The 12285-nt window shown below is 42.0% G+C and overlaps 3 protein-coding genes and 1 pseudogene across 3 annotated transcripts; 2 read left to right on the forward strand and 2 right to left on the reverse strand.

Annotated features, from left to right (window-relative positions):
- Positions 1 to 3245: 3245 nt before the first annotated feature.
- On the forward strand, positions 3246 to 4121 carry LOC113567244 (annotated as a pseudogene).
- Positions 4122 to 4454: 333 nt separating this feature from the next.
- Positions 4455 to 4844, reverse strand: LOC6587619 (histone H2B). Its single transcript, XM_002013101.2, has one exon. It carries the CDS (start codon positions 4831 to 4833, stop codon positions 4462 to 4464), a length of 372 nt encoding a protein of 123 aa, XP_002013137.1. The 5' UTR covers positions 4834 to 4844; the 3' UTR covers positions 4455 to 4461.
- A 191-nt stretch (positions 4845 to 5035) lies between these two features.
- Positions 5036 to 5499, forward strand: LOC113567247 (histone H2A). The gene has a single exon (XM_026994416.1). The coding sequence runs from the start codon at positions 5062 to 5064 to the stop codon at positions 5434 to 5436; it is 375 nt and encodes a 124-aa protein (XP_026850217.1). The 5' UTR covers positions 5036 to 5061; the 3' UTR covers positions 5437 to 5499.
- Positions 5500 to 5961: 462 nt separating this feature from the next.
- Positions 5962 to 6366, reverse strand: LOC113567251 (histone H4). Its single transcript, XM_026994420.1, has one exon. The coding sequence runs from the start codon at positions 6334 to 6336 to the stop codon at positions 6025 to 6027; it is 312 nt and encodes a 103-aa protein (XP_026850221.1). The 5' UTR covers positions 6337 to 6366; the 3' UTR covers positions 5962 to 6024.
- Positions 6367 to 12285: the final 5919 nt, after the last annotated feature.

A 12285-nucleotide genomic window follows, 5' to 3' on the forward strand; every position in this document is an offset into this window, starting at 1 on the left:
CATAACAAAATAAGTCCATAATTATTTAACAAACCGCTCATTTCAAGTTAGCAGCCCAGAAGACTCGGATCTGTCCCTTATAAGGTCGATCCCAGCAGGGGTTCCACAAGGTTCACTGCTGGCACCCATCCTCTACAACATCTACCTGGCAGACATGCCCGATTACCAAGTCCCTACCGGCTCAACCACACAAATTAAAGCACTAATCTACGCCGATGATATCCTGCTACTGGCATCTTCCGGTTCAATGGCCATCGCTGAAAGAGAGCTAAACGGGTACCTGAACATACTGTGCCACTACTTCACCAAATGGCATCTCAACTCACGCAAGCAAATGCACCAGCTCAATCCTTAAGGGCCCACGATTGGGCTACCTGTACAGGAATGCGAGGAGATTCCAGCCCAGTCTATTCATCTACGATAGACTGGCAATTAAATACGAAAAGCAGTTCAAGTACCTCGGTGTTGTCTACGACGAAAAACTGAACTTCAAGACACACACAGCAAATGCCCGAAGGAAAGCGTGTGCAATGATCCACAAGATCCAGCACATATACAACCAATATCCACCAATCAAGGGAACATCAGTCACATCACCAGAATCTGCGCTCTAGCCTACAAAAAACTAATACAACCAGTTCTTATGTACGGCTATGTAGCGTGGGATGAACATAAAGGACTATCGAGATGGAAGAGCTGCGCCGGTTCGAAAGAAAAATACTTCGCAAATCAATCGGCACTCAAAGCAGAGACGCATTGACGGCCACTAACATACCGAACAAGCGACTTTATAAATTAACAAAAACACAAGGATAGACAGACTCATGTTCCAAATACTGGAGAAGCTGGTCGAAATAGATAATACGATACAAACGGAATACCCGCAAACTACCACACTGAGTTCCTTACCCGCCCATCATTTACCCATCTAATGGAAATGGGCATTATCTATGACGAAGACGAAAACCTCATCTTCCACCACAGAAGACATCGATCTCTAAGTCACGCCGACGGTCTGGTATTCAATACCAGTCAATAAGCCACTCCCCCGTCCAACTGTAAATACTGTAAATACTCCCCTCCACTCCACCCTCCTTTACCCAGTAAAATAAGAATAGAATAAGCTTAGCACATAAATTAGCCCATAAGATCTAAACCAAATCAAAAGTAAACTTTATCCAGGTTTTTAACTTAACCATTTTTTCCTGGAAAACACTAAACCACTAGATATTAACTATAAACATAACCTAAACTAAAGATAAGATCTCTAATATAATAGTAACCAAAAGACTAGCACCCGGATAAGCTTAAAAGCGCAGGGTAAAATTACACACACATAAGATAAAGTAAGCTTGAACTTGTCACTCATGTATCACTATATACCTAAGCAGAAGCTGTGCTACTGTAATATGAAATATGACAATAAATAAACGCTAAAAAAAAAAAAAAAACGCGATCGATTATTACAAATTCAGACTTTGAAAGTGAATAGTGAAAATGGCTCGTACCAAGCAGACTGCTCGTAAATCGACTGGTGGCAAGGCGCCGCGCAAACAACTGGCTACCAAGGCCGCACGTAAAAGTGCTCCAGCAACCGGAGGCGTGAAGAAACCTCATCGCTATCGCCCCGGCACTGTTGCCCTCCGTGAAATCCGTCGCTACCAGAAGAGTACCGAGCTGCTGATCCGCAAACTGCCTTTCCAGCGTTTGGTTCGTGAAATCGCTCAGGATTTCAAAACTGACTTGCGTTTCCAGAGCTCGGCAGTAATGGCACTCCAGAAGCTAGCGAAGCCTATCTGGTCGGCCTCTTCGAAGATACCAACTTGTGCGCCATCCATGCCAAGCGTGTCACAATCATGCCCAAGGACATCCAACTGGCCAGACGTATCCGTGGCGAGCGTGCTTAAGTTGATATTTCTTCGTCAGGCGCATATAAATTTCATACAAATCGGTCCTTTTCAGGACCACAAAATAATTTTCAATGAGATTTTTTATTTCTGCATACTCGTACTATTTTTCCCAAATAAAATATTTGTAATTTTGTCTTTGCTTTGTGCTAGAGCGTTGGTTTAGATACAAAACAGAATTGGATTGGGAGAATACCGTATACGATCCGTATTAAATGTATAGTTAGACGAATGTTTTGACATCTTCTGGTTTTTCATTCAAGAATTTTGCTGATTGTAAGAATTCTAAAAGGCGGACAACATTTGTGTAGGGTTAAATTGCGGCGACACATATAATTTCTATGTATTTGGGAAAGAAAAATATATTTTTGTTGCGAGGTGATAAACCTATCAGAAACAAACAGATAGACCTGTGGAACTAGAATAGAATACAAACCCTTTTAACGCAATTTTAGATTTTTCCAATGACCAATAAATTGCATTTGATATTTTTCGAATCTACTACTGGTATACTAGTATGCAATAATTGGTCGTTATAAATGAAAATATATGAAAATCTTCAACAAAAGTAAATGAAATATGTTCTTAAGATTCGTATAAATTGGTATAGACAATAAAATTTACGTAAAATTTATTTTTTCGATTTTTACTTTGAGATGAACTTAATTTGTAGTGCTATGTGGGTAAGAAAGTATGTTATTTATGGGTAAATATTGGCAAAAAATGGATCAGAAATAATATAAAATTGAAAATCGTGTTCATTTCCTTAAGAAAAATGGTTTTAAACAATATATTTTTAAGCATTTATATTTTTTGACCCCTAAATTCAATGTTGAACATATCCAGAAAGTGGTCTTTTTGTACCTAATAGGGTTATCTTCAAAACGATTTTAAAATACCATACTAAACGATATGTGAATATATGTTTATTGTCTCTTAAAGTAAATTAATCAAATTTTATGTTTAAAAAAAAAGTTTATCAAAATGAGCCAGCATTGTTATTTATTAATATCATTGAATCCAAAATATAAGAGTTGGATAACTAGTTGTCAAAGTTTGCACAATTATTAAAAATCGATGATGGACGATATTCACAAAATAAATGATTTACAGTAATATTTGAAATATTTAACAATATGAATCAATGAAAATATATTTCAATTATTTAATAGTTATATATAGAAAAGCAAATATAAGCCAGACGTTCAATGAAACTTCTAACAAACAAATCACCAATGCTAAAATCATCTTCGTACTACCCTTCTACTCGCTTCTCATTCGAACGAGGGACCATAGCCCAGGTCCACAACGGCGTTTTTTCATTGAAAAGTGTAATTTTGTAAAGAATAATGTCTGATTCTGCAGTTGCAACATCCGCGTCTCCAGTGGCTGCTCCACCAGTACCAGCGGAGAAGAAGGTGGCCGCCAAAAAGGCATCTGGATCCGCTGCTGCTACTGCAAAGGCAAAGAAGCCCACAGCTCCACCATCGCATCCCCCAACTCAGCAAATGGTTGACGCTTCGATTAAGAGCTTGAAGGAACGTGGCGGCTCATCGCTTTTGGCAATCAAGAAATATATTACTTGCCGAATACAAATGCGATGCCCAGAAACTGGCCCCATTTATCAAGAAGTACTTGAAGTCGGCCGTTGCCAATGGAAAGCTGATCCAAACAAAGGGAAAGGGTGCATCTGGTTCGTTTAAGCTGTCGGCTTCCGCCAAAAAGGAGCCTAAGCCAAAGGTTGCATCTGTCGAGAAGAAAGTTAAAAGTAAGAAGGTGGCGTCATCGTCGTCGGCGGCAACCAAGAAGACAGCAAGCCCTAAAAAAGCAGCCGCTGCCGGTGACAAGAAACTAAAGGTGAAGAAGTCAGTCGCCACCAAGAAGACCGCCGAGAAGAAGAAAACTGAGAAGGCAAAGGCTAAGGATGCGAAGAAAACTGGAACCGTGAAGGCGAAGCCAACAGCGACAAAGGCCAAGTCGAGCCCAGCAAAACCAAAGCCAAAGCCAAAAGCAAAGGCTGTAGCTGCAGCGGCATCTGTCAAGCCCAAGAAGACAACGAAGAAGCCAGCAGCTCCCGCCACTGTAAAGAAGCCGAAAGCCAAGACGACGGCGGCCAAAAAGTAAAGTGTGAAACTGTACACGTTGGTGTACAAGGTCGCATTCGAAATTTTAGATGTATCCGTCTGAAATTGATTTAAACAAGCCCTTTTCAGGGCTACAAAACTATATTCAAAAGAGATACAAATTATCGAGCCTTGTCTTGCATACATACGAGTATGCTATAGATATATTGTATATTTAGCATCCAGTTCAAACGTTATTCAAAGAGTTATTCGGAATGCATTTTTCCCGAACCGAATCAAATACGTACATATGTATGAAAAACCGTTCGCACAGACGCTGTATCTCAGAGGTCGGCAATTGAATAAAATTGTTATTGTATTGTGCATATATTTCTTGCATATCGATGAAATTATATATTGAAAATGGAATTTCTTTGGAAGAACATTTTGTGGCCCTGAAAAGGGCCTTTTTGGGTTTGTTCGAAACCAATTTACTTGGAGCTGGTGTACTTGGTGACAGCCTTGGTTCCCTCACTAACAGCGTGCTTGGCCAGCTCTCCCGGCAGCAGCAGGCGCACAGCCGTTTGGATTTCCCGACTGGTGATGGTTGAGCGCTTGTTGTAATGAGCCAAGCGAGACGCCTCGGCAGCAATGCGCTCGAAGATGTCATTTACAAAGCTGTTCATGATGCTCATCGCTTTCGACGAAATACCAGTGTCAGGATGGACTTGCTTCAGAACTTTGTAAATATAGATGGCATAGCTCTCCTTCCTCTTGCGCTTCTTCTTCTTGTCGTTCTTGGTGATGTTCTTCTGAGCCTTTCCAGCCTTTTTGGCTGCCTTTCCACTAGTCTTGGGAGGCATTTTTCACTTCACTTTATGTAAAACACTTAATGTGTTTGAACGGACTGGGCTCAGAAGCTTATAGTTTTATTCGAGTAGTCTGTTCAGGTTTAACATACATTTCGTAGCGGGCGAAAACCCACCCCTTGGTTGAGCGCTCATGCAGTCGGAAAAGGTATAAATATGGCGTTCTGTGGCGTTTGACAACATTCGTGTGTGAACAGTGAAAAAGCAAAGGAATCTATTAACATGTCTGGTCGTGGTAAAGGTGGCAAAGTGAAGGGAAAGGCAAAGTCTCGGTCGAACCGTGCTGGTCTTCAGTTCCCTGTTGGTCGTATTCATCGTCTACTTCGCAAGGGCAACTATGCCGAGCGTGTCGGTGCCGGCGCTCCCGTTTACCTGGCTGCCGTGATGGAATACTTGGCCGCTGAAGTTCTCGAGTTGGCTGGCAATGCTGCCCGTGATAACAAGAAGACGAGAATTATCCCTCGCCATCTGCAGCTGGCCATCCGCAACGATGAGGAGTTGAACAAACTGCTCTCAGGCGTCACCATTGCTCAGGGTGGTGTGTTGCCCAACATCCAGGCCGTTCTGCTGCCCAAGAAGACTGAGAAGAAGGCATAAATGTTCCAATAGGAAAAACAATTTACATTCTTGTACAATATATAAACCAAAACGTCCTTTTCAGGACGACCAAACTATGACAAAAGAATTAAGAGAATTTTCATAATTTATTATCATTCATTATTATCAGTTGAAATAAAATGCACATATTTGTGTTTTTTTGGTACAGGGCCTAAAAGAAAGTACAGTTGCGTCCGACTCATCTGAACAACGGATGAAATTCAATGTTTGCTTGCCAAGAAAGAACCCAAATTTTACCTACCTACCCAAGTTTATCTACGAGAATACTTTCGATCAAAAAGTTCCCATCTTGGAAAGATGGCTGAACTTTTAGACTGAAAGAAAGAAAAACACTATATGCAGCGCACATACATATGTATGTACATAGTAGATGGGAATTGCGTATTGCAATCAATGACTCGACAATCAATTAATTTTTTCTTTCATTATTCTGCTTTTACTTCACTATTATCAAGTACGATTCATGATTTTGAAAATATGTCTCTCTTCTAGATTATTTTGTGGTCCTGAAAAGGACCGATTGTTTAATTTATGGTTACTTTTGAACTGCAGACTATACAGATTTTCTTAACCGCCGAAACCGTACAGCGTGCGGCCTTGTCTCTTCAGAGCATACACAACATCCATGGCTGTGACTGTCTTCCTCTTGGCATGTTCGGTGTAGGTGACGGCATCACGGATAACGTTTTCCAAAAACACTTTCAGCACTCCACGAGTTTCCTCGTAGATGAGTCCCGAGATACGTTTTACACCGCCACGACGAGCTAAACGGCGGATAGCGGGCTTCGTGATACCCTGGATGTTATCACGAAGAACCTTGCGATGACGCTTAGCGCCTCCCTTTCCCAAGCCTTTGCCACCTTTACCACGACCAGTCATTTTCTTTCACTATGTTGTTTCACTTTACGACACGAAGAACGAATGCCATCCACATTTTGTATCGCTTGTATTTATACAAAACACCATCAAAACACGAGTGAGTCCGAATGATATGTGCATCTCGCTCGTGAAATGAAATAGCATGCTTCGGCAACTCTCTCGTTTCAACCCTCCACCAGAAGAATGCTTTATAAGTAAGTGGCGGGATGCGCGATCGATTATTACAAATTCAGACTTTGAAAGTGAATAGTGAAAATGGCTCGTACCAAGTGTGAACAGTGATAAAGAAAACAGTGCCTGGTCGTGGTAAAGGTGGCCAAGTGAAGTAAAGTGAAGTGAAGGACTAAAAGGACTAAGTGAATTGACGTGATCAAAGTGTAACAAGTCAGAAAATCGCATATATTGCACCTCTAAAATCTGAACTTTTTAAAAATAGTGAGCAGACATTGTGCAACTAAAACCAATATACTGCTAGAAGCAGAGTGCCTCTACATATGTGATATGCCGGAGAAAGGAGGCTGCAGTGTGGAAAAAGCGAACAAAATGGCAGCACATTCGGCAATCAGTGACGATGTTAGGCTCGTTGACGAGGCAATGGAAGCTGAATACGATAACGTAAAAAGGACCAGAGCAGAATTATCAACCTCTGACAGTGATTGCGAAAGTGATCTAATAAGTGATTGCGAAACGGAACAAGATACCGTAATAATGGACCGCGATGAGATGGATTCCATCATGGAAGAACTCAATTTTCTACGTGCTGAGCACATTAAATACAAAAAATACATCGAAGCCGTAAACGCGACGCCAAAAACAACACCAAAACCCAAAAAAACGAAACCTGAGGATGTGAAGGAAAGTGAAGGTGCACCGACTACACCCAAAAAATCAAAAAAAGCTAGTGCAAGCAAACAAATTCTTAACACAAAACCCCAACAAACCATACCGGAGGATGTTCAAAATAAGGAATTTCCCAAACTACCCACATCCACATCCAAAGCACCACCTAAGCCAATTCGTATACCGAAAAAGACCGTGATACCCACCAAAAATGGCAATAACGAAAAAGGTCTACCGGTCATAGTAACGTACCAGCAAAACGCCAAAGCCCTAACAACACTCCTGAAGGAATCATCAAAGAAATTTACTCTCAACATCCTAAACAAAAACGTGATACATGTAAAGGTCTTCACATTGGCAGATTTCAACCTAACCAAAGAGTTGTTGAACAAAAACAAAGTGTTGTACTATAGCTTCACGCCTAAGCAAGTTAAGCCACACACAGTGATCTTAAGGAAACTACCACTTGAAGTGTACGATTCTGATGAGGTCAAGACAGCACTAGTTGAGGCCGTGCCTGAGCTAAACATCCTGTCAGTAAAGCCTTACAAGGAAAAGATGTGGATGGTTCAAGTGGAGAAAACTGAAAAAATAAACGAAATATTTAAAGTAACAACACTCCTCAACTGCCGAATTAACATCGAGGGTTTCAAGCCGCACCCAAACGCAATTAAGCAATGTCACAATTGCCAACGGTTCTGCCATGTTGCCAGCAACTGCAAAATGGCATTCCGCTGTGTCAAATGCACAAAAACACATGCTCCAGGGCAATGCACCTTAAAGAAAAAGGAAGACGGCCAAGAAGATACCACACAAAAAACCCAATGCGTGAACTGCTCTGGAAATCATACGGCCAATGCTAAAATCTGCCCAGTACGAATTGAGTACATCAAAAAAATGACCGAAAGGCGAAACCACACCCAAAAAAAAACAAACAAGTCCATCGCAACTGCAGCTGCAACTGTCCAGCTACAAAGCCGAATTGAAAAGGGACGAAGCTACGCCTCAGCAGCCAAAAGCAAGCCGATACCTACACAAGTGAAGGAAAACCCGAGAGCACGCCAAGAAAAGAAACAGGCAAACACCGCAGAAGAAAACGCCGGTTTTTCATTTGAACAACTCAACGGGGACTCTGTGGATGCATTTGGAAAAGATTTGCTTACCTGCTTCGACATCATGCAATCCCTAATTAAGAAATACCCAAACTCCAGCTCGGATAAAAAGGGAAAACAGCAATTGATTCTGGACTTCCTGATCCAAATCGCGCTCAACTAAATGCCAGTAAAAATCATGTTCCAAAACGTCAATGGCATCGTTCAACGGCGTAGGCGAAATGAACTTAACGAACATCTAAACAAACACAGGCCAGATCTGATGCTACTCGCTGAGCACAATCTGAGAAGTACGCACTCAGCCGGATTAACCAACTACCAATTCGTGAGGCAACATGTAGCAAGCTTAGAATCCACGCAGAACAGCACAAGAAGCCCTGGAACAGCAGTAGCCATCTGCGTGAGAAATGGACTCAGTTACGAACGAGTGAAAATCGACCAAATGCAATACATCGAGGCTGTGGCAGTGCAGATTTCCTATACAAACAGACGCAATATAAGAACTGGATTAATTGCAATCTCACTCTACCTACGCCCCCAGCATCCTTTACTAAGCTCAGACTTGGACATTCTAATGCACTCGCTAGCTCAAATAGAGGATCATGAGCAATTCGTAATCGGATGTGATTTGAACGCGAAACACCCAGCCTGGAATAGGCCCACGTACCGTCCAGAACACATCAACACGTCAGGAATTAGCTTAGAGCGGTGGCTGGCAGACCAACCATTCCTAATTCTCCACCCAACCCAAGAACCCACACGTCCCAACCAGACAGGAGACTCCTCAATAGATTTTTTCCTAACATCATCCTCAACCCCAATAGACTACTCAACATTTACCTACGGCTGCAAAATCATCAAAGACTTCCCATCAGACCACTTTGGAATAACCATAAACATAAATCTAGGACGGAACCGACTAAACTACAACCCACCAAAATCGATACACAATTTTCATAAAATAGACCCGATCCACTGGAACACAATAATTTTACAGAACCTAAGACACATCCCAAACACCCAAAACTTAAACACAGCTGACATAGATAACCACGTGCATACTCTAACAAATGCAATAGCCAAAGCCCTTGATTCTGATGAGGCAATCCCAAAAATAACCATAAACCCGACTAACCCAAACAATCCGTTCACCCGACTTAGCACCCACTGCCTAAACCTAATCAAAAAAAAACGAAAACTTAGACGCATGCTTTTCCGCCGCCTATCCACCCTTACACCCAACCAACGCAACCAAATCAAAGACACTATAAAAGAACTGGACATACAAATAAACTGTCACATAGAAATCGCAGAACTGAAAACAATAGACCAAAAACTACGCAAAATTAACCCAAGTAAAATTAGCCAGAAATCACTCCAAACACTCAATCCAAACACCCCACCAAAAGAACAACTAGCTCATGACCTACATTTGACCAACGTGGAAGCAGCTCTAATAGACATAGACCTAAACCTTAGCACCTCCCAAAATATAACTTCCACTTTTCACAAAATTAATGCCCTGGCGTGGTCCTTCGAAAGAGTCCATAGCCAAAATGAAAACATCACCGACTCAGACCCTGTCCTCAGGGCACACACAATCGCCATCAATGAAACAATAGCCCAAACCTCATCCACAACACTAAACTCATACAAAACTACATTCAATATTTCCAGAACAGCAGATGGTAACTGGCCCGAGTCCCATGAATGCGGATTCACAAACGCCGAAGAGCTCTTTGAAATACTGAAAATAAAAAACTCAAAGAAGACCATGGGACCGGACGGCACCAGCAACTTTCTGATGAAACACTGCAATATGCCAATGCTAAAACATTTAGCAACACTATTTAACCACTGCCTAAACTTAGGATACTTCCCTTCCGAATGGAAGAACAGCAGAATCATCGCCATTCACAAACCTGGACTAAATCCGCACAGCCTCCGAGCCTACAGGCCTATTGCTCTACTATCTGCAATAAGTCTGCTGCTGGAGAAAATAATAATGCAACAAATACAGAAGCACATGGACTCACATAGCACGTTGAAAGATACTCAGTATGGCTTCAGAGCGAAATCATCAACCAACCATGCGTTCATCGCAGCAAATGATTTCATCTTTGAGAATTTATCCCACAAACGTGCTACAATAGCCTGTGCTCTGGACTTTGAGAAGGCTTTCGACACAGTCTGGACCAGCGGACTCATTTACAAGATGACCCAATTAAATTTCACCCCAGACATAACAAAAATAGTCCATAATTATTTAACAAACCGCTCATTTCAAGTTAGCAGCCCAGAAGACTCGGATCTGTCCCTTATAAGGTCGATCCCAGCAGGGGTTCCACAAGGTTCACTGCTGGCACCCATCCTCTACAACATCTACCTGGCAGACATGCCCGATTACCAAGTCCCTACCGGCTCAACCACACAAATTAAAGCACTAATCTACGCCGATGATATCCTGCTACTGGCATCTTCCGGTTCAATGGCCATCGCTGAAAGAGAGCTAAACGGGTACCTGAACATACTGTGCCACTACTTCACCAAATGGCATCTCAAACTCAACGCAAGCAAATGCACCAGCTCAATCCTTAAGGGCCCACGATTGGGCTACCTGTACAGGAATGCGAGGAGATTCCAGCCCAGTCTATTCATCTACGATAGACTGGCAATTAAATACGAAAAGCAGTTCAAGTACCTCGGTGTTGTCTACGACGAAAAACTGAACTTCAAGACACACACAGCAAATGCCCGAAGGAAAGCGTGTGCAATGATCCACAAGATCCAGCACATATACAAACCAATATCCACCAATCAAGGGAACATCAGTCACATCACCAGAATCTGCGCTCTAGCCTACAAAAAACTAATACAACCAGTTCTTATGTACGGCTATGTAGCGTGGATGAACATAAAGACTATCGAGATGGAAGAGCTGCGCCGGTTCGAAAGAAAAATACTTCGCAAATCAATCGGCACTCAAAGCAGAGACGCATTGACGGGCCACTACATACCGAACAAGCGACTTTATAAATTAACAAAAACAACAAGGATAGACAGACTCATGTTCCAAATACTGGAGAAGCTGGTCGAAAGAGATAATACGATACAAACGGAAATACCCGCAAACTACCACACTGAGTTCCTTACCGCCCATCATTTAACCCATCTAATGGAAATGGGCATTATCTATGACGAAGACGAAAACCTCATCTTCCACCACAGAAGACATCGATCTCTAAGTCACGCCGACGGTCTGGTATTCAATACCAGTCAATAAGCCACTCCCCCGTCCAACTGTAAATACTGTAAATACTCCCCTCCACTCCACCCTCCTTTACCCAGTAAAATAAGAATAGAATAAGCTTAGCACATAAATTAGCCCATAAGATCTAAACCAAATCAAAAGTAAACTTTATCCAGGTTTTTAACTTAACCATTTTTTCCTGGAAAACACTAAACCACTAGATATTAACTATAACATAACCTAAACTAAAGATAAGATCTCTAATATAATAGTAACCAAAAGACTAGCACCCGGATAAGCTTAAAGCGCAGGGTAAAATTACACACACATAAGATAAAGTAAGCTTGAACTTGTCACTCATGTATCACTATATACCTAAGCAGAAGCTGTGCTACTGTAATATGAAATATGACAATAAATAAACGCTAAAAAAAAAAAAAAAACGCGATCGATTATTACAAATTCAGACTTTGAAAGTGAATAGTGAAAATGGCTCGTACCAAGCAGACTGCTCGTAAATCGACTGGTGGCAAGGCGCCGCGCAAACAACTGGCTACCAAGGCCGCACGTAAAAGTGCTCCAGCAACCGGAGGCGTGAAGAAACCTCATCGCTATCGCCCCGGCACTGTTGCCCTCCGTGAAATCCGTCGCTACCAGAAGAGTACCGAGCTGCTGATCCGCAAACTGCCTTTCCAGCGTTTGGTTCGTGAAATCGCTCAGGATTTCAAAACTGACTTGCGTTTCCAG

The sequence above is a fragment of the Drosophila persimilis genome, unplaced genomic scaffold (genome assembly GCF_003286085.1).
Source record: "Drosophila persimilis strain 14011-0111.01,24,50 unplaced genomic scaffold, DperRS2 tig00003932-arrow-arrow-pilon, whole genome shotgun sequence".
In the NCBI taxonomy this organism is placed as follows: Eukaryota; Metazoa; Arthropoda; class Insecta; order Diptera; family Drosophilidae; genus Drosophila; species Drosophila persimilis.